Genomic DNA, 20,798 nt, shown 5'->3' on the forward strand with positions numbered 1-20,798 from the left:
GCTGCAGCCATGGTACATTGGTAGCCCTGGCCCACAGCTGACCAAATGAAAACAAAGAAACTAAACACAATTGTTTGAACAAACTCGACTTTTATATACACTTTTTTTAAGTTAACGAGAAAATAACAATATGTGTTTGGTCTTTAAGTTTTAGTAGGGTTTAACCCAATTCAATTTATTTAAATTCAAACCGCAGTTTATCGTTTCATTGTTTAAAAATCAAGTGTGATGTTAAAAGCGGCATTGCCTTTGGCAAGCTGAATGGCGCATTTCATATGCTGATTCCTATTTGGTAGCAAAAACATTTGGGAGAAACAACAACGATTAAATGCTGATTACGCATATATCACATATATATGTACATGTGTACATCGGTTAAAGTTCATGTTCAAGTATCAAGGGTTTAAGATTAGACAAGTATTGCCTGCTAATCTGGATTCGTTCGTTTGTTTTTTGCCCACTGTCCAGTAGCTATTCCTCGAGTGCTAGTATTTAATGGCCATACTCCAAGCGAGCAATAGTGACCAGTCCACTCTACTCCATACACACACACTCAGTTTCAGTCTATAATCGCCATTCAACAAAGAAAGACGGACGCGCCAAGTTAAAGACCAAGAATTTGTTCAGCCAGAGACACGAAACAAAAAATGCCGGAACAAAAAATAAATCCTGATCTGCAAAAGGAGCGCAACACCGCGACCTTTAATACCCATGAGTTCTCCGTCTTTTGGGCTGGCGGTGAAGACAAATACAAGGAAAAGAAAGCCCTCGGTAAGCTAAGCTTTTTATTGAGTTACCCTATACTACTGCATTTAAGGGTATATTTAGTTAACGTAAAGCCAATACCAAGAAAGACTGTGAATATTATGCGCATATATTTCTTATCCAGATATTCGAATTTTCATAAAATACTCGGATTTTCCCATAACTGTTCCCTGTTGAGAATATGTCGTGTAAATTCTTAAGCTGAATCTCATAGTTTAATGGGTATCACAAAGTCGAACCGAGCATTGGACATAGACAATTTTTTTTCTTCTTTTAATTGTACTTGTTCGTGCAGTTGCTCGTATAAGATCTGTTTTATAGAAAGAGAGAGAGAGAGAGGGAGAATAAATCTTCTCTCAAACGACGATTTCACAATCGGTAGCTTTTGGATAATATTTTGCTGCAACGGCCCATGACAAAGCTAAATAAAGTAAACTTAATGCGTGGAAAATGTGAAAATATCTCTATTTATGTATTGTAAATATCTATGTATGTTTATTATATCGTATTTTCGCATTTTTGTTTTGCTTTGCCTTTTCGTTAGCAAACTTCATTCATGGGATCGATGTAAATTTTTGTTTTTAAAAACCCATTAATTATGGCTTAATCATGACCTGATAAAGACTTTGAACTCTCGACGCCACACTTCGACATCTCGATCAATTTATTAGAATAACCCATAGACTTTGGATGTTGTTAGGTATCTCTATACATATTGGTATGTATTTTTAGGAGCACTTGAGAGCTGGCTATAAAATATTGTGAATAGCGATAGCTTTATCTGGCAGATTTGCTTGCTTAATCGTTCAAACATTGTGAGTTCCGTGATACCCTATTAATGGTCACGTTAGCAACAATAAAGTACCTAAAGTTTGTTATTAGTGTGAAGGATGGAATCTTTAAAGTCATCACCATGGCCACGTATGCCATTAATAGGATCCTCCTCATATCTTATCAATACCCAACGAAAGCAGTGAAACATTTTTGACTTCTTCTGAAAGTAAATGTCAACATTTTAAGCGAACTTTGACTATTTTCTTGTTCAGAGAAAATGTTTCTTGAGGATCCAGCCCTAGAGGACGATCTACCCATTTCATACTTGTCGCACAAGGAGTTGTATGAGCACAGTTTGCGTAAGGCGTGTCTCATTGGCGAGAAGATCCGTAAACTACGAGCCGATGGTGAAGATGGTGTGGATACCTACAAGTAAGTTGTCAAATCAGTTAATTGCTTAATGAGGGATATTTAAACTAATCATGCTTTCCCTATCAGTGCTCTTTTGGGTGGCTCGTTGGGTGCGGCCATACTCAAAGAGGGAAATCCTCTTGCCCTTCACTATGTGATGTTTGTGCCTACAATTATGGGCCAAGGTACCATGGACCAACAAGTTGAGTGGCTAAGCAAGGCATGGGATTGTGAGATTATTGGTACCTATGCCCAAACAGAGCTGGGTCACGGAACTTTTCTACGTGGTTTGGAAACACGTGCCGACTATGATGCAAATACGCAGGAATTTGTGATCAACACACCGTCTCTAAGTGCCTACAAATGGTGGCCAGGAGGATGTAAGTTCTAGATATTCTCAAAAAGAGCAGTTAATTTAAATAATTTTTGTTTTTCATTTACTCACAGTGGGCCATACTGCTAACCATGCTGTTGTGGTGGCGCAACTCTATACCAAAGGGGAATTCCGTGGACTGGCTCCATTTATTGTTCAACTGCGTCACTCTGAGACTCATGAACCGATGCCGGGCATCGACATTGGTGACATTGGTACAAAATTGGGCATGAAGGCTGTTAACAATGGTTATCTGGGCCTAAAGAATGTTCGTGTTCCTCTTAACAATATGCTGATGAAGAATCAACAGGTTCTAGCTGATGGTACTTACGTGGCTCCCAAGAACACTGTTCTCACCTATGGAACTATGGTAAATTTGATCTTATATATTATTTTTGTTTAGAATTATTGTGAGGCCTTCCCTTGTGTAGATGTTTGTACGCTGCGCCTTAATTCGTGATACTGCCCAGAGCCTGGCCAAGTCATCGACAATCGCCACCCGCTATTCGGCTGTGCGTCGTCAAAGTCCCATTGATCCCAACCAGCCTGAGCCCCAAATCATGGATCATACCACACAGCAATTGAAACTGTTTCCTCAAATAGCAAAGGCCATTGTTTTCAAAACCACTGGCGATGGCATTTGGAATATGTACAATGTGCTCTCCGGTGAAATTGAACAAGGCAATTTGGATCGTTTACCCGAAATGCACGCCCTCTCCTGTTGCCTAAAGGCCATCTGTAGTGCCGATGCTGCTGCTGGTGTGGAAACTTGCCGTTTATCCTGCGGAGGTCATGGCTATATGGATTGCTCAAATTTCCCAACCATTTATGGAATGACAACGGCTGTGTGCACGTATGAAGGAGAGAACACCGTGATGTTACTGCAGACTGCTCGGTATTTGGTCAAGGTATATGGACAAGCTCTAAACGGAGAGCAGCTAGTTCCAACTGTGGCATACATTAACGATGCAGTTAAAGCAAAGACCTTTGCTAATTTCGATGGCTCACTGGAGTCCATTGTGAAAGCATTCCAGTTTGTTGCAGCCAAGTGAGTATCTAAGAAAACTTTAAAGACATTAACGTTCCATTATTTGATGTAATTCTCTTCTGATTTGCAGCAAAGTTCGCATTGCTTATGAACAAATTGAATCGCGACGCAAACAGGGTCACAGTACCGAAGTGTCAGCCAATCTCAGTGGCATCTTCTTAACTGCTGCAGCAGATGTAAGATAATGTTTAAGACGACAAAATATGGAACTAAGAAATTCACTTTTTTTTAGCTACATGGCCGCGCATTTTTGGCTCAATCTGCGTACACAGAACTCGTAACCGTCTCCGGTCAGGTGTCGCCAGCGCTGGCTGATGTCCTTAAAGTGGTTCTTGAACTTTATTTGGTCGATGCTTGTCTCAGTCGCATTGGCGATTTCCTACGCGTAGGTTTTTTTTAGAGATTACCTAACATATTCGTTCTAGAGATTAACTTTATTTTCCACTTTACAGTTTATTGATCTCACGGATGAAGATGTGACCAAGCTGGAAGTCCGTCTAGAGACCTGCTTAAAGAAACTACGCCCAAATGCCGTCGCTCTGGTGGATAGCTTTGATTTGCATGATCGTGTCTTGGATTCTGCCCTAGGTGCTTACGATGGCAATGTCTATGAGCACATTTTTGAATCGACCAAGAAGAATCCACTTAACAAAGAGCCAGTCAACAAGGGTTTCCACAAATACTTGAAACCCTTCATGAAGGCTCACTTGTAGGAGACAGTCGAATTGCCTTCGCCTATGCTTGTAAATATATATTGTAGTATTGGTTATTTTTTGTAAACAAATGTTCTCGTTTAGATGATTATACTCTAATTTCGATAGTGAAATTTTATGAATTTGTGCAATCCATAAACAATACCAGAAAACACAGTTTTAAACATGTATTATTAAAGCTTTTTTTAGTCTTTGTCAAATAAACTACTTCATCTTATAATTGAAATTTAACTGAAACCGAAATGTATCCTTCAATTATATTTGTATTTTGCTCCCATATTGGATCTATAAAAATGATAAACATAACAGAAATCTCTCATTGTTAAAGTCTATCTACATATACATACCTATATGTTTGATCTAGAATTATATTGTTTCTCAGCTATGGTTACGAGATTCAATACTCGGATGTCGTTAAGGAGGGGTAAGGTTTTAAAGCCCAAAAAATAACACAGTGTTAAACATTTTTTGTGGAGATATGAATAATCGAACTATTTGTTTTATATACATGTTGTTTATTGACGTTTGAAGTATCATTGAATTCCATATATGTACGTATATTTTGATTCGTGGCAGCGCATCTGCTGAGGCTTTATAAAAAGAACCAGAAGCCCGGGGTTAGTATCGACCGCGTCAAAGTTTGTATACCCTTGCAACTTTTTTGGTAACTCTTTCCTTACCTATAGCCATCAAAGTGGAAAAACATTTTATCTAAAAAGTCGAATGTTTGCGAAAGAACGGCCTACCATCTTAGCTTATCAAATAACGATGTTTTTGAACATAGTCACTGTTTACCACCGATTGTTACTATGGGAGCTATATGATATAGTCACCCGATCTTGATCAAATTTCGCACAGTCGTTTATAGCTGTAATAAACTTACCAATATCAAATTTCATGACAATAGCTTTGACCTTTTTGTAGATTGTATAAACTAATGCCACTATATAGTACAAACATCAGTCGTACTTATAATGTTTGAGTTAAAATCTATTTAAAGCTGCACACAGAAAAGTCTCAGTTTTTGTTTATTGTTTTAGAGCTTAACTAAATCGCTTTATTAATGTTGAAATTGTTTTGTGATCGCGTTTATTTAATAGAGAGAAACTGATCATTTATTGACTCGCTCCTGATGCTGATCCTGTTGAACTCTTGGCATTCGTGCGTTGGGCGTAGAGGTTTCGCAGCAAACGATTGCCGCAAAGGAATGTAAATACTGCAATTGGTATCAGCAATCGTAGAGTTTGGAACATATCGAGTTGCAGCCAGAAAACAAAGAACAAAGTCAAAATGCCACCAAAGCCCACATGGAAACCAATTGTACTGAGCGACAAGGATAGATTGGAGATATTAATGCCCAGTTTGCCCCAGAAAACGAAGAGCAGAACCAAGGGAGTGATGCACAGACCAGTGAAAATGTCCGACACAATGCGAGGTGGTCGTTTGTCGGGCACTCGGAACTGATGAATAATCTCCGGCAAGGGACCAGTTACCGTCTTTTTGGGACTGACTTCTGCAAAACATGTATAAATTTAATAAGATTCAGATTAAACGGCAATTCGAGTCACAACGAACCTCTGTCCTGATTGAACTTCAATTGCACATCGGCCACCAGCCACTCGAAGGAATTAGAGAGCGAAGCATCTCCTACAGTCAGATAGACTTGGTAGGTGCCGCTTTGGTAATTAAAGTTCTTGCCATTGTTACCCACATCCATGTCGAATTTATAAGCCTTGCTGCTGTCTTGTTCGGCAACGAAAATTGTCTCCTTGTCAGTTTTTTCATTATACAAACGAACAAAGGCCTGTTGAACCGCAATGGGTTTGCCATTTGGAACACTCTCCTCGACTAGAACAATCTTAAGCAATAGTTTCTGGGTGCTATCCACCGAGAGAGTCTCCTTCAATTTGTTTGGATAGACAACACTTTGCTTTCGGGTGGCTGCACTGGCATCGGATTCCGCAATACCCACTTCCAGAGACTGAACCTTGACGCGACCCAGAACCTTAAATTGCAGTTTTTGTTTATAGACACCATCCACATTCACTTCAGCCAAGTAGGCGCCACGTCCTGGCTTAAGGCTAGACAAGTCGGCGACATAGGTGGTTTTATCAGACGATTTTGACACCAGTTTTGTGTTTTCAGCCAGCACGGAGTTGTCCTTCTTCAGGGAGATCTTGACCTGTACGTTCTGGGGGGTTGCAGCCAAGGGTTTGCCCAACAAATCGAGCACTGCCACATTCAGTGATGGCGATTTGGCCTCCAGCTGGCCATTGCCAATCAGTTGAACACAAACAGGAGCAATTTTTTCAGCGCTACTCAGAGTTTTAAGAGCCTCGATGAGCACATGAGCTCCCTTGGCTGTCTGGACAGAGCGACGACTCAAAAAGTAATTGGCAAACTTGACAGCCTGAACTGCAGACACGGGGGCAGGCTTGCCATAGGCCTTAGTCACACCGAAAGCGCCATTAATTATTAAAGCTGTAATACTAAGTCCACCCTCAAATTGCAGCAATGTTCCGTCAACTTCATCCGCCTGGACAATGGCATCTTCGACGCGACTAGCAATAAAGGCACCTGCACTGCCGCCTCCCAATTGAATGGCTGCATTGAAGGCATAGCCCAAACCGCTCAGTGTATCATCCTTCTTAAGCAATTCCTGCAGCCGTTTGTACAACTTGCTTTGATTCGCCTCACTTATCTGGACTCCAAGTTGCTTGTGTGTGTTGACGCGGTAGTAAATCTCTTGGCTACTACCTAATTCGGACTCCAAAGCGCTGTAGATTTTCGAGAGCACCGATTCGTCCAATTTAGTCGAACAACGCAAGTTCTTGTTGGCCCCAATCAGGTAATAATCCTTTTCGAAGCTCTGTAATTGAGTGAAGGACACGTGGTATGTAAATAGGAGAAAACAAAATATAAATTAAATTTTCAGCTTACATTCAATTTTGATTCCGCATGCAGGTCAACAATCTTTTTGCATAAAGCATCTTTTTGGGTAGGATCGGTGGACTCTATGTTAAGGCTGGAGAAAAATATCGCTTGAAGATCACTGGATGCGAAGCCATCGACAAACACTTTTTGGAGGCGGGTGAGATCTTTGGGTCCCAAATGACTGTCCACAGTGCGCGAACTCCACGTCGGAGCCGCACAAGTGCCAAGCACAAAGAGAATTGCCAATCCTGCCGGAATGTTGTAAAGTATTATGGATTAGATTAGGTTTCAATTACCAAGTAAAACCAAAAGGCAAAGCCGGCTAGTGTAAGACAGAGATAGCTATAGTAGAGATAAAACGAATGACTGCGACCGGTGTTTGATTTGCTTTGCTTTTTCTATGTGGCAGAGAGCGCTGGAAAATAAAAACTGTTCTTTCTTCTCACCTAAGTTCAACATTCTTCTATACTGTATTTGCGCTAGTTAATGCGCCCCTTATTAACTATAGGAAATCAAATTAAAATATGCTTTAAACAAACTAAATCGCCAGCCAGCACCCTGTTATTTCTACTTTTTACTCGACACCACGTCAGCGGGAACTCTGCAACCTTACTCAACACTGTTCCCAGTATTTGCCAGCACATTAATTTTTTTGTTTTTCAACACTTCCCCGTATTTGCAATCCTATTAACAACACTTTTTTCAATACTTGTAATTCTTTTTTGGCGCGAAAATTCAGCGAGAATTGAACGTCTTTAATTTTTACGATTCAAATAAATGGCACACAAAAAAAAATTAAATGTGTATTACAATTGAATCATTGCACAGTCGTCAACTATAATAATAAACTAAGAACTTAAAATTCTATGATAATCGCTTGATAAAGGTCATTAAATTATTGATTATAGTATAATTTGCTACATGAAAAAGTGTAACTTCAATAGACCAAGAATTGATGAATTATGCTTCAGAATATTTGTTCAAACTTTCTAGCAAATCAATTAGAGTTAAGCAATATATGCATCATAAAAGATATTTTTCGTGAACCAAAGAATAAATATAGTCGATTAAGGATCGAAATGTTTATCATTAAAAGTATTTCGTTTGACTTGTAAAATTACCTGAAAATAATACAAAAAAAAAAAAATACAAAACATGAATAAGTTGCAATTTATTATTTGTGTCGAACATAAGGAAACTAATTTAAACAGATCTTCGTCTTAAACAACTCTAATTCTTCGTCACAATCACTAATTGAAAATGAACATAAATAAATTCTCAGACTTTGGAATCATTTGGCATTTCGTACATTTTATGGGGCGAACTTCTCAGAGCACTCCTGAATGGGCCTTGTAATGGAATATGATTTTCTAAAGGTCTTAGTGGCATCACCATCGTGATTCCACAAAGTTATGGCTGTGGTGCAATATAAAGGATATTTATTATCCACAACCTCCTTTCGGTCTTTATCCTCCACCGGCAAATCCTTACAATATTGGTCATAATACTCTGTTTGATTCTTGCCCAAATCGACGGGTTGTGCATTTTGACGTTTGTACTCTTCGAACATTTCCTGCCATAGAAACTGCTCCATACGATTAGCACGAGTGGCTAAAAAGAAAAGTACAAATGGTTAGTACCTATCTCTTTTAATCTTCTTAAACTTTGTTTCTTAAATATTTTAAAATCATAGGTATTCGCAAAGATACAAAACCCTGTTCTTGAAATGGGTAATGCGATACCGTTTATAGTTATCCAGTAATGATAATTGAAGAATAGAGAATCTATAAACATTACCTAACCCCAATAGGCGCGAAAGAATTTGGTGGAAACCACAGAAATGCAATGTTATGACATTGAGTTGGATTTATTGTAAGCAACTTTTTGCATGGATTGATCGTTCTGAACCATAACGAAATGCAAATTTTGAGCTTTTTAACTCAGTCAAAACTTGATTTTCCGCTGACATTAAAATTTGAATTTCTTTAATTATAACAAAATCAATTAAATTCCTTTTTAAACTGTTCATACAACTCTAAATTGCTGTGAAAAATATGATCCATCCTCTCAAGTATTTCAGAAATCGTAGCAACAAAAATATATAAGCCCTTAGAAAAAAAAGCAAACTACAATTTACTTACGCATAACTTTCTTGATCTTTGGTGGGGCAAAACTCAACTGCGTTTCGGTCAGTTCCCTCGTACAGGGAGCATTTGTATCCAATTTTTGATTATGTGTAAACTTCTCCATTTTAAAACTAAGCGAAATAATTTATTTTTAAAACTAATTCTAATGATTGTGACAGCTTTATGTAAGTATTAATGTCAATGTCAATGGTAAGGCCTGCTAGGGAGACCTAACATTCGTAGTAACTTGGCAACGATAACTATAGTTTTAGGTTTGTTCCACGGCGTTGTCGTTATCGTTGTCGTTGTTTTCGTCCTCCACAATGATGGAAACATCCTTAGGCCTCAATATACAATAGTATACCAATAAGGTGGCCAAAAATAAAATGCCACTATAGATAATCCATTCCCATATGAATCCGAACCACCAGGACTCGAATTCCTCGTTGGCATACCAAATCGCTGACATGGTGATATTCTCTGCCAGCGTCAATACCAGATAACAGCCATACCATAGTCTTAGACTCTTGAAGCTGACGCGAAACTCTATTAAAACAAATATGTAGATATAGCCCAGTACCAGATAGAATAGAGTGCGACTAAAGCTGCCACGGCAGCGTGTTTCCAGAGCCAGAGCAGCCAACATCAGGGCGTAGTGTATTCCCATGACAATGAAAAATGCCCGCGGATAAAAGATGCAGAACGTGGCCAGAGAGAGCATTCGCATCGTTATGAAGGCCAACCAACCAAAGAAAGCCACTGTGCGAGCAGCAAAGTCCTCTTGCTGGATGCCATTGACAATTTTCGTAGGTTTTGGGAAAAAGAAGTCCACCACATCCTTAGGAGTGAGTGGTGTACCCTTGGCCAGAGGGGTTGTTGGTTTTAGCAGTGGACTGTTCTCTGTCTTTTCCTCCTCGTCGTGAAGGCGATTAATGAGTAGTTTTGGTGGGCGTGGCACATTTTCCTTTATATACAATTGGGCATTGACCAGCAGCATGTCCTTAAATGTCTCTAGTTGAGAAAACGGTCGCGTCAGGCGTCGCATATCCGTCTCCCTGGCTCTAAGCACTGGTACAGAAGGTGGAGCCGTGGCTGGTGGTGGTGGCGGTGGGGCTGGTGTTTCGGGCACTGAATCCAACACTTCGATAGGATCCAAGGGCACTGAGTCAATAATTTCAATGCTATCCAAGTGTTTCAAATCTTGGTAAGGCCTTTGAATTCGCAGTTTAGGCCTAGTCTCTTCGATTTTATCATCATCGGTGGCATTGCCCGCTCCCAATGTTGGTCCACTGTGGAGCAGCGCCTTGGTTTCCATTGTCTCCAAGGCATCGTTATCCACCTCGTCTTCGCCTCTAATGTGGAGCTCATGGGTGGCTACCTTCGGCGAGGACTCGAGCCGCTGCCGAGCATGAAAATTGGCCATGATCTTGTCGGATTCAGGAAAACTGGCTATAGTGCGCTCCGATTCTCGTTTCTTACAAGCCGCTTCGCTGCACAGTCGTTCATTCTGCTCCAAACGACTTTGATGGGATTCGATCTGTTTCGTTGTAGCCCAGGGATAATGTCGACCTACTCGACGCTGGCTTTCAATGCGGTGGTAGCTGGTTGTTATGGCAGCCAGATCGATGGCTGAGAAGACCAGTGACAGGGCCTGCACAGTGGCTACAATTGTAAAGCAACTACATTTAGTTAAAAAAGTTCAAACTTTAGTTTCCATTTCACTTCACTTACACGTTTCATAGTTGCGGAACATATCCTGGGCCAGCATGTAATACAGCTGCAATACAATCTGTGGTGCCGCTTGGGCATAAGCCTGAATCAACAGATATAGCTCTATATTGGATGTCTGCATCGCCTTGGCCAGACACTTCATGCGTTCCACATCATCGTCATCGTGGTAGAGTCCCTCGACGGACCAAAATAATCGCTTGGTGAACCTACTCACAATATCCAAATGAAAGAGTATACCTTTTGCGTTATCTAGCCACTTACCTGTATACCACAAAGAATGGGAAAAACAAAAGTTTGAGCAAGCCTACACACAGGCCAAAGCATTTATTTCGTCCCGAGGTGGCGCCTTCTCTTTGCTCCTTGGAACTGACGACCAAGATAAATGTGAGAATCGGTGGTATGAACACTAAAACCAAAGTGCCAGCTCCAAAACCAGGTTCTTTCTGCATTATATATTGACAGCCTAATGCCAAATCCGATGCCATTTGCATTAGATACACCAATAGGGCTAGACAGATGGGCGTTATATACGAGACGTAGATTCGTGTTCGGCTACGAATTGTATAGCCCAATATGTGGGATGGGGGAGTGGCTGCATCCATGATGCCAATATTGTAGGACTTTCCCCGTTTCTACTCTACATCTGAAGCTTGCGAAATCCCAAAGTATACTATTAACTAGTTATGAGTAAGCAGACCGTGAATACCTCACCCATTCTCTCATATTGCTTATCATTTGGCCAATGAGTTGGCCTAGGGTCACAGATAAGATTAGAATCGTTTCCAACGTGTTCGTGGTGAGAATCGTTTTTGTTTATGTTTTGATGGTATACCTATTTTTACCTCTTTGCCTTTTGGTATTTCCCGTGGTGGTATCTTCTCACTATTTGAATGGACTTATAATAAACTCCGAGAAGATTAAGCAATAAATTCAAAATATCTTGGAGATTCGATATTATTTAAGATGGAAAATAGGTTTAAAAAAAAGAAAATTTGGTATTGATTAATCGAAGGAGCATCCGATTTTAAATTGCAATGCATCAGGCTTCCATCGGGTGCATTGCATACTTAAGGGGGGTGACAAGTAGTAGCTCTGTACTTAATCGGTCAAGACTCATAGTTTTCGTAGAAAACTAGGCTAGGTGTTCGCGCTGTATTTTTATGATAATATTAATATTCCCGAGTTACACGACAACAACACCCAAATAAATGTTTCATATCTTCTTCGAATAGTACGTAGAGCCGTTTTAAATTTGGACAAATGAATTTGATTTATTTTCTAAAGTTCTTAAAATCAATAATGAACTTGATTCAATCTTAGATCTACTAATCATACCAGGTTTTCTTCATCCAATTGGAAGGCTTACATGGAGCATCATCGAGGACCACAAATGAACCAGTTTCCTGCTGATTTGTCGAGTTGTTTTTGGGTCCTCGTCTACCGCCAACGGCATATTTGGGGTTGCCTTCGATTATGGACGAGTTTTCGCGGCAATTAACATTTTGCAATAGGGAAGCACGTCTGCCGTATCTGGCGGGTTTTTTGGCACCCACCGCCACCGATGGATCCTCAAAAACACGGGCAACAGGCGGAGGTGGGGCGTGGTGCGCCGCATGTCGTGAAGGTCTTCGTTTATAGGTGGCCTGTGGGTGCTGCTGTTGATGCATTTGCGGATGGGGAGGCGTTGTGTCCGAGCTCCTGCGGATTCCATCGCTACTTTCCTTTGTTGGTCTCTCTCGGATTTGATAATTATATTGGGCTCTTCGGTATTCCGGCGTGGCAGTGACCTCCGAAGCTGGGACGATTGGACAATTACTAAGTTCCTGATCCACTTGACGTGGACTGTGCAAAGAATCGGAGTTGGAGATTGATTGGGAATGGGAGTGAGAGTTGGAGTTGGTGTTGGAGTTAGGTAATCGAAAGGTAGACGCCGGCTTATTTACAATTGGACGGGATCTTGGAAAGTCGATATAATTGTTACGATACTCTGGATTGAATTCAATTTTGCCCCGGAGACGAAGAAAGGGTTCACGGGGCTTGCCCTTATCAGGCATCTCAGTTATTTTGGGATCACGGAAGCTCTCATAGTATTCGGGAATTTCTTTGCTAAACTCGCCACGTGGCCGTAAATGATCGTCTGTCTTGAGTGATTTCTCTTTCGCCATATCCTTGGGTGGGTCAATGAACTTGTCACGATATTCGGGCACATTCCGTTCGTGCTGTTCGCCAGAGATGCGCAAATTGTCATCCTTCTTGATGGGAGCACTCTTTGAATAGTTGGCATACATTTTGAAGCTATCCTGATATTCGGGCACAGCCACAAAATCAGCTTCCCCCTGGATTTTGATGCTTGTCATCTGTGGTATAGAATGGGCCTTCTCGATGGGAAATTGCTGGACATATTGGCGTTTGTACTCCGATGGTGCTGGCTCTTGTTGCTCACGAGCTGCCGCCCGATCTCTCATCTGTAGATGGGATTTGTGCTGCTCCTCCTCGTGAAACATTTCGCGTGGCAATATCTTGGAATCCATCATGGGATATGCTAGATACGAGGAGTTTTTCATATTGTTGTTGGGTGGCAACTGCAGATTCTCCGGATTGCGTACGGGAAAAGTGCGGGAGCTGCAAAACATAGAAAAAAATTAAAACTCTCACAGCTTTTAACACTTCGCTTCAACTTGCAATTGTAAATCCTCTGCAGTGAACCAGTGATATTTATCCTGATGTTCCGACAGAAGCTGCATCAAACCCTCCAAACGCAGCGATGTGGCTCGCCTTAACAATGACCTGGGTCTCGATGGGGTGGCGCAGCTGAAATGCCTGCGATACTCTGACTTTAGAGAGCCAAAGGATGTCAACGGCTCATCCCGATTGTACAGGCAGATATTACTACGGGTATGCAACTGGACAGGCTGGTTACGACGACGATAGAACTTTAGATCATCAACAGCTATATATTCGTGCGGATGTTTGATTGTGAAACGACTTAGCTTTGGATTGGCAGATAGATCTGGTTCCGAGAAAGAGCGATTCCAACTGTAGCCATCACCTTCGGCTCTGAAAATAAAAGAGAGTCCAATAATGACAGACGACTGACTGTAACGCCAAGTCCCTCAACTAAAACTGAACAACCGTCTACCACCGTTGGCACCACAACCAAATAAATAAATTAACCAAGCAAAAAACAGGAATCCCTCCATATGCCTAGGTTAAATAGGGTTGGAGGAGGCACGTACCACAAGTAGGCGCCTTATAAATTATTCGACTTCAGTCAGTCCATAGACCATAGACCATAGCCCCATGGCGTGCCAACACATACAGACAACATCATGTTGCCAAGGAGTTGGATACACACACCCAAACTCATACACACATCCTGGCTCAAGTAAACAAACTAAGCAAAATTGCTGCAAATTAGAAAATTGTCTGGCTCAGGCAACGTTTTCATAGAGCGCCAGTCGAAATCAAATCGATGTCAATCAATAGGTAATCAAAATTCTCTCGAGAAGGAAAAGCAAAACCATTTTGGAAAACGTTTTAAGGTCTGCATCGTTCACAGTAAAGATATCGCCATTACCAGGACCAACTTCATTTAATTGATCTTCAAAGTTAAATATTAATTTTTTTGACGTTATTTAACATTTGACATTGGAAGTCTTCTAATATACTCATATGTTTTCTATCCAAACAATAATTTCGCTACCAAAAAAGGTAGGCAAATCTCTATTATAATCTGGACTGCATTCAGTCAGAGTTATAAAAAAAGTCGTTATGATGACTTCGGTATACCCTACATTAAGTGAAACAACAAATTTACAAGACCAACTTTATATTATTGTTCGTTTCGATATCCTCCATTTACTATAAAAATATTAATAATTGCATCTTTTATGCAGGAAATAATAAGTATTTAGAGGGTTCGGTTCGTGGGCCAACAGATCATAGAATTCCAAAACTCAGCAGTGACTTACTTGGTACACACTGTCAATTCCAGCCCTATACATATATGGTAAACATATCACATACTGTAAATATGGTCCTTGTAAAGTTTTTATACCCTTGCAAAAAGGGTATGTTAATTTTGGTCAAAAGTGTGCAACGCATAGAAGGAAGCATTTCCGACCATATAAATTATATATATTCTTGATCAGCACTACGAGACGAGTTCAAATCGCCATGTCCGTCCGTCCGTCTGTCCGTCCGTCTGGATCAACGCAAACTCCTCCTAGACCGTAAGAGCTACAGAGTTGAAATTTTGCATGTAGGCTTGTATATACTGCAGGCGTTGTATATCTCGGATTCAGCCGGATCGGATCACTATATCATATAGCTCCCATACAAATGGCAAAGTCACGAACAGTGACTTTTCTTAATAACTTCGTTATTTTCTGAGCTATGATCATGAAATTTAATATTGTTGAGTTAATTACACATATAAACGACTATGCCAAATTTGATCAAGATCGGGTGACTATATCATATAGCTCCCATAGGAACGATCTTTCGAAAACAGTGACTTTTGTCAATAACTTCGTTACTTTTGACGCAATTGCTTTCAAATTAAACATTTGTTAGTTTAATATATCTGTTAATGACTGTTTTGAATTTGATAAAGATCGGGTTACTATATCATATAGCTCCCATAGGAACGATCGGTTGAAAACAGTGACTTTTGTCAATAACTTCGTTACTTTTGAAGCAATTGTCATAAACATTTATATTTCTCAGTTTACCATAACTATTAATGACTGTGCCAAATTTGATTAAGATCGGGCGACTATATCATATAGCTTCCATAGAAACAATCGGTGGTGAACAGTGACTTTGATCAATATCTTCGTTATTTTCTAAGCCGTTTTTTCGCAAATATTAGACCTTTTACACAAAAAACTTGCAAGGGTATACAAACTTTGACGCGGTCAAAGTTAGCCCCGGCCCTCTGGTTAAGGATAAATTTTAATCGGATGGTAAATAATATTTCGCGTAACTCCTCTTTTGCGTTTAATATCGTCTTTACCGATTTGATATTTTCAAATACCGATATTCAGATACAAATATTAAATGTATTTTAATGTTTAAGAAGTAAACCACGCATTCCACTTTGCATATTGGGTCAGATTTCGTTTTTTGTTTAGCATAAACTACAGTAAAAATGCTAGAATTTTAATTTGTTTATTTTTGCACGGTTATATCCCGTTATATATATCTTTAAAACTATCAAATTTTGCCTTTGGGTTGAAAATTTACTTTGAACAGTAATTCAACTAATTAATTACATTACATTTCCATTTGGATTTTTATTAGCCCAAACTTGCAGTAGTACTGAAACTACTAAATATAAAATGGGTAAAATTGTACAAAAAGTGTTAATAACGGACTTTAAAGGGCAGGTTGGTCAAAATGACTTGTTTACTCCACTCTCTGCCAACACTTTGAGTAGATTTTTTTCTTAAATAGAACATCACAAAGACAACCCGTAACTACAACATTGATGGTTTGATTCAAAATATGTTTCTATCAATATATTTGACATTTATTGACCTCTATTTTCCATTTCGTCGACAAAGATTTAGAGTCCTGGTGTTAACTGCAGCAAAAGGGCAAAGTTGTGTAATAATTTCAGCGAATTTTGACAGAACAAACAATTCGTCAAACATGTGACTTTGTAAGCTCGTGAAAAATACACCGTTGCCATTAGAATTATAAAGATAGATTTATTTTCAAGTTATTCAGTTAAATTCTTAATTTCTAGGTTAGGTTGTAGTGCCCTAAAGTATGCTACGAAAAAGTAACAAATTGCTTAGTTCACTCACTGTTGATAAACGATTCTTTAGGTGGGTTTTGGTAATGATAATTCATTTTATCCTTTTCTTTTTAATTGTACAAACTTTTCAGCTTGCATTTAATTGGTGCACTTCTCTGCATGCAAATTGCTTTCCTTCGTTGGTAAAATTTATGGCATGATTCATGTGGCATGACCACAATAGCCAACTGTTGCTTTTTGGCCTGCAACTTGCGTTTTATATTCTAGGTTTTACATGTTTTATTATGTAAATGGTGGACTTTAGCAGTTACGTTTAGTTGTTTTTAAAAAAGAATTTGCAGGTGCCAGGAAATATGCATAACTGAGAACATGAAAAGGTAAATGAAAGGGCAAGGAAAGAGGCCAGACAAATAATTGTAAAATGCTAAAAAGAACTCATTGTGGATGAGGGGGGAGGGTGAGGCAGGCGGTAGAAGATAGAAAAGTATGGTGTTGCATGATATGACTGCCAAAATCCACTGACAATCGGATGGGACTACTCCTGGCTGTGCCGAGTGGGTGGGTTTAGCGGAATTGGCTGGGGGAATTTCGGCCTGGTGTGTGTGCGTGTCTGCTCAATCAGAAACGGAAACAGACACAAGCAGAAGCCCAGAACAAAGACGGGGCAGACTAGCAAATCATGTCGGCGTCGGCCGAGGTGACCCAATTTTTTGCCATGGCAAAAAAGCAAAACAAAACAAAAATGGAGTAAGTAAAGCCAGCAAACTTGGTTAACTAATCTTGACAATGCCAAATGACCTTTGGGCTTCGGACATGGGCTATTTTTAACAATCAGCCAACCCTAGCCGTAACGAAGTCCTCATTAAAATATGCTAATCATTCGACCACTCGGCCATTACAATGCGAATAACTTCAACTTTAGCCCGTACACATAATTATGACCAGAGATTTATAGCGTTTTAATTGCTCTCACATTTGCATGTCACGCCACGGGACGTATACGTAATGCAGTCAACAGGACCAACAGCAACAAGAATACGCCATTATGTCAAACAAGAATATCAATAACAGTGACAACGTGTCGAGGTCAAGGTCAAGGCGAACACCATCACCCGCTACAGATAAAAAGTTGCCTCACAATTTACAACACGAAAAACTACATGGAATTATATTGTGCTTGGTAAAAAAAAAACTATAACGAAAATTCAGTAGGCGTGACTATTCCTTCTAGGACAAATCAAGACACACATACTTTCCACCGAGGAACACTTTCAACGATTACACTGCGAAAAAAACTAACGCGATCGAATTTTGAATGCGCTATTTCGAATGTCGCAATTTATGATAAATTTACTTAAGCTCTTCTACGACGAATTTCTGTGAATAGAAATTTTTAGCAGATTTTATTGCCTTGGTAAAGCTAAGAAAAACTGTATACTAAAAGTTACTTCTATATATCATGAAAACTCTGATCCAATTTTATTTCGATGAAAAAATAACACAGTCTGACATTTTTGAGGTCATGAAAAAGTGTTTTAAGTTCAATAGGTCTCCTATAGTAATTGAGGAGTGCTGATCATGGCCCTGTACTTAGTTTTTGTCTACCACGTCAGGATTTCGATGCATTGAAAGTATTCACAATGACCTCATTCAAAATGACCTTTAATAAAATATTATTACGTAATATAAACATAATAATATACTAAAAAAGTTATTATTTTAACCCATTAATATATTAGGTATGATTTAAATGCAATTTACACAAAATCAAAGAGGCGTTTCTTTCTTATCATGCATAATATCATACACTTTGGATATGTTTTCAAAATGAGCAAAATTCGAACCAAAAAGTATGCTATAGGTATTCGAAGAATTTGCAACTTGTTATTTTAAAGAATTTTTGGAATTTTATGCACCTAACAAATTGTTTATTAGTAATGTTGGCAAACAACAGCTATTTTTCTTAAACAAGAAATTCTACAATTCGTTAAAAATGTAAAAAAACAATTTTTAACTTTATATGGTACCCTTTTGGGTGCCTATTTTCCAACCCTAGATCCCCTAATTTCACAAAATCTGGATGTGATGAACAAAAACTGAGTGTGCGGTCAGATGCAGCGTACCCGAATTAGTTAAGAACACCTCTCAAGCTAACGTCATAAAAAATCAAGTCGGCCTGTGTAATCTATTAATATTCTTTCCCATCCCAAAAACTCACAAAACAACAACTAAGAGAACTTGAGCCTTATTGGCGACTTTTTATACCCATGCAAATTTTGGTCAGAAGTGTGCAACGCTTAGAAGGAAGCATCTCCAACCATATATATATTCTCTATATATATTTTTGACCAGCACGACGAGACGAGTTAATATAGCCATGTCCGCCCGTGTGGATCAGGGCAAACTCATACTTCAGCAATTTTTAAGTTGACTTGAAATGTATGTTGGCTTGTATATCATGCATGGGTTGGATTCAGCCGGATCGGACCACTATATCATATATGTATCTCCCATACAAGTAAAGGCATGAACAGTGTTTTCTCAATAAATATGTTATTTTCTAGGCTAATGTCATAAAAATAAATACTTGTTAGTTTTGTATATTTGTTAATGACTGTGCCAAATTTCATTTAGATCGGGTGAATAATGTCACATAGCTCCCATAGCAGCGATCGATTAAAAACAGTGACTTTCATCAATAACTTCGTTACTTTTGAAGCGATGGTCATAAATATGAACATCTGTCGGTTTGATATAGCTATTAATGAGTGTGCCAAATTCGATAAAAATCGGATAACTAAATTATATAGCATGTTACATGGGACGGATTGCTTTAGCCTAAACCTTTTTTCTCGTTGACGGCTAAGGGGAAGAGAAAATTAACAAAAAACGAAGTTAAAGAAGTTAGTCCGGCGCTTCGGTTTTAGACTAATTTGCAGATTTTAAAGGGATGGTAAAACTTAAAGGATCTATATATTAGAAACGGTCAGAAAATCCTGCTAGAGACGAAATTCCCTTCCATTTTACGACATAAAATCGTACATCAACCTTTTGGTAAATAAGAATAGGCCGTCAAATACGACAAAAATCGAATAAGAATTGTCTAAGCTACATAGGAATGCATTTCACATCAATACATTGATGCTCAAGTCCATGTGACCTTTTTACAAAAATCACGGGACAAAGTGATACCGTCTTGGACACAGATATGATATACATAATATACAGGTAGAGATCATTCACTGATGATCTTTAATTCATATCTTTCGAGGGTCGAGTCGGCACAAAATTTACTTTTTTAATTTTAATGAACAGCAACAAAAACAAACAATTGAGGTGTAGGCATACTTCATATTTTTATACCATACACCCATAGGGGGAAATGGTATATTAAAGTCGCCAAAATGTATGTAACAGGCAGAAGGAAGCTTTTCCGACCCCATAAAGTATATATATTCTTGATCAGGATCAACAACCGAGTCGATCTAGCCATGTCCGTCTGTCCGTCCGTCCGTCCGTCCGTCCGTCTGTCCGTCTGTCCGTCTGTCCGTATGAACACTTAGATCTCGGAGACTGTAAGAGCTAGAGCCATCAAATTTGGTATGTAGACTCGTGTAGTATGTAGAGTGATCAAGTTTATTTCAAATTTTTGCCACGCCTCTTTCCGCCCCCGCAATTTAAAAAAAACGTTTATCTCAAAAACGATTCCAGCTAGAGACACCATATTTGGTATGTATATTCGCTTAGTAAATGCACACATTTTGTTTATATAAAGATTTTGCCACGCCCTTTTCCGCCCCCGTAATTTGAAAAACTTGATTATCTCCCGTATTTTTTTACCTTATGCAATCAAATTTGGCACACTTAAATTTAATACTAATATCTAGCAAAATACCAAATTTGATCAAAATCGGACAAAAAACAGTCGAGTTACATATGTATGCATATAAACGTTTTTCCATAACGCCGGAGTTGGCCGTTGGCTTGTGGGGGCGCTAGGGTGCTCGTATGATTGAGTGAGCGAGATACTAAGATATGCTTGTAAGAAGCATGTGAAAATGCATTTGTTTAATAAAGTTGAAATGTTTACTTTACTGGTGTATGGTATACCTAAGTCGGCGAGACGACTTACTTACTTCATTTATATTAAAGTTGGAGC

The 20,798-nt window shown here is 39.2% G+C and overlaps 5 protein-coding genes across 5 annotated transcripts; 1 reads left to right on the top strand and 4 right to left on the bottom strand.

Annotated features, from left to right (window-relative positions):
* The first annotated feature begins 199 nt into the window (after positions 1-199).
* On the top strand, positions 200-4,315 carry LOC6652311 (probable peroxisomal acyl-coenzyme A oxidase 1). The gene is made up of 8 exons (XM_002074884.4): positions 200-771; positions 1,812-1,971; positions 2,038-2,330; positions 2,398-2,693; positions 2,755-3,371; positions 3,442-3,547; positions 3,604-3,756; positions 3,824-4,315. Exons 1-8 carry the CDS (start codon positions 648-650, stop codon positions 4,082-4,084), a joined length of 2,010 nt encoding a protein of 669 aa, XP_002074920.1. The 5' UTR covers positions 200-647; the 3' UTR covers positions 4,085-4,315.
* Positions 4,316-5,105: 790 nt separating this feature from the next.
* Positions 5,106-7,619, bottom strand: LOC6652310 (dolichyl-diphosphooligosaccharide--protein glycosyltransferase subunit 2). The gene is made up of 4 exons (XM_002074883.4): positions 7,465-7,619; positions 7,025-7,266; positions 5,660-6,953; positions 5,106-5,597 (listed from the first exon to the last, which is right to left on the bottom strand). The coding sequence occupies exons 1-4, from the start codon at positions 7,475-7,477 to the stop codon at positions 5,200-5,202; spliced, it is 1,947 nt and encodes a 648-aa protein (XP_002074919.1). The 5' UTR covers positions 7,478-7,619; the 3' UTR covers positions 5,106-5,199.
* A 546-nt stretch (positions 7,620-8,165) lies between these two features.
* Positions 8,166-9,268, bottom strand: LOC6652309. The gene is made up of 2 exons (XM_002074882.3): positions 9,160-9,268; positions 8,166-8,629 (listed from the first exon to the last, which is right to left on the bottom strand). The coding sequence occupies exons 1-2, from the start codon at positions 9,266-9,268 to the stop codon at positions 8,331-8,333; spliced, it is 408 nt and encodes a 135-aa protein (XP_002074918.1). The 3' UTR covers positions 8,166-8,330.
* Positions 9,268-11,526, bottom strand: LOC26530278. The gene is made up of 3 exons (XM_015176574.3): positions 11,137-11,526; positions 10,876-11,081; positions 9,268-10,806 (listed from the first exon to the last, which is right to left on the bottom strand). The coding sequence occupies exons 1-3, from the start codon at positions 11,475-11,477 to the stop codon at positions 9,413-9,415; spliced, it is 1,941 nt and encodes a 646-aa protein (XP_015032060.1). The 5' UTR covers positions 11,478-11,526; the 3' UTR covers positions 9,268-9,412.
* A 609-nt stretch (positions 11,527-12,135) lies between these two features.
* On the bottom strand, positions 12,136-20,780 carry LOC6652308. Its single transcript, XM_015176573.2, has 3 exons — positions 20,776-20,780; positions 13,558-13,932; positions 12,136-13,497 (listed from the first exon to the last, which is right to left on the bottom strand). Exons 1-3 carry the CDS (start codon positions 20,778-20,780, stop codon positions 12,201-12,203), a joined length of 1,677 nt encoding a protein of 558 aa, XP_015032059.1. The 3' UTR covers positions 12,136-12,200.
* Between the last annotated feature and the right edge of the window lie 18 nt (positions 20,781-20,798).

This window comes from Drosophila willistoni (assembly GCF_018902025.1).
Source record: "Drosophila willistoni isolate 14030-0811.24 chromosome 2L unlocalized genomic scaffold, UCI_dwil_1.1 Seg168, whole genome shotgun sequence".
NCBI lineage: Eukaryota > Metazoa > Arthropoda > Insecta > Diptera > Drosophilidae > Drosophila > Drosophila willistoni.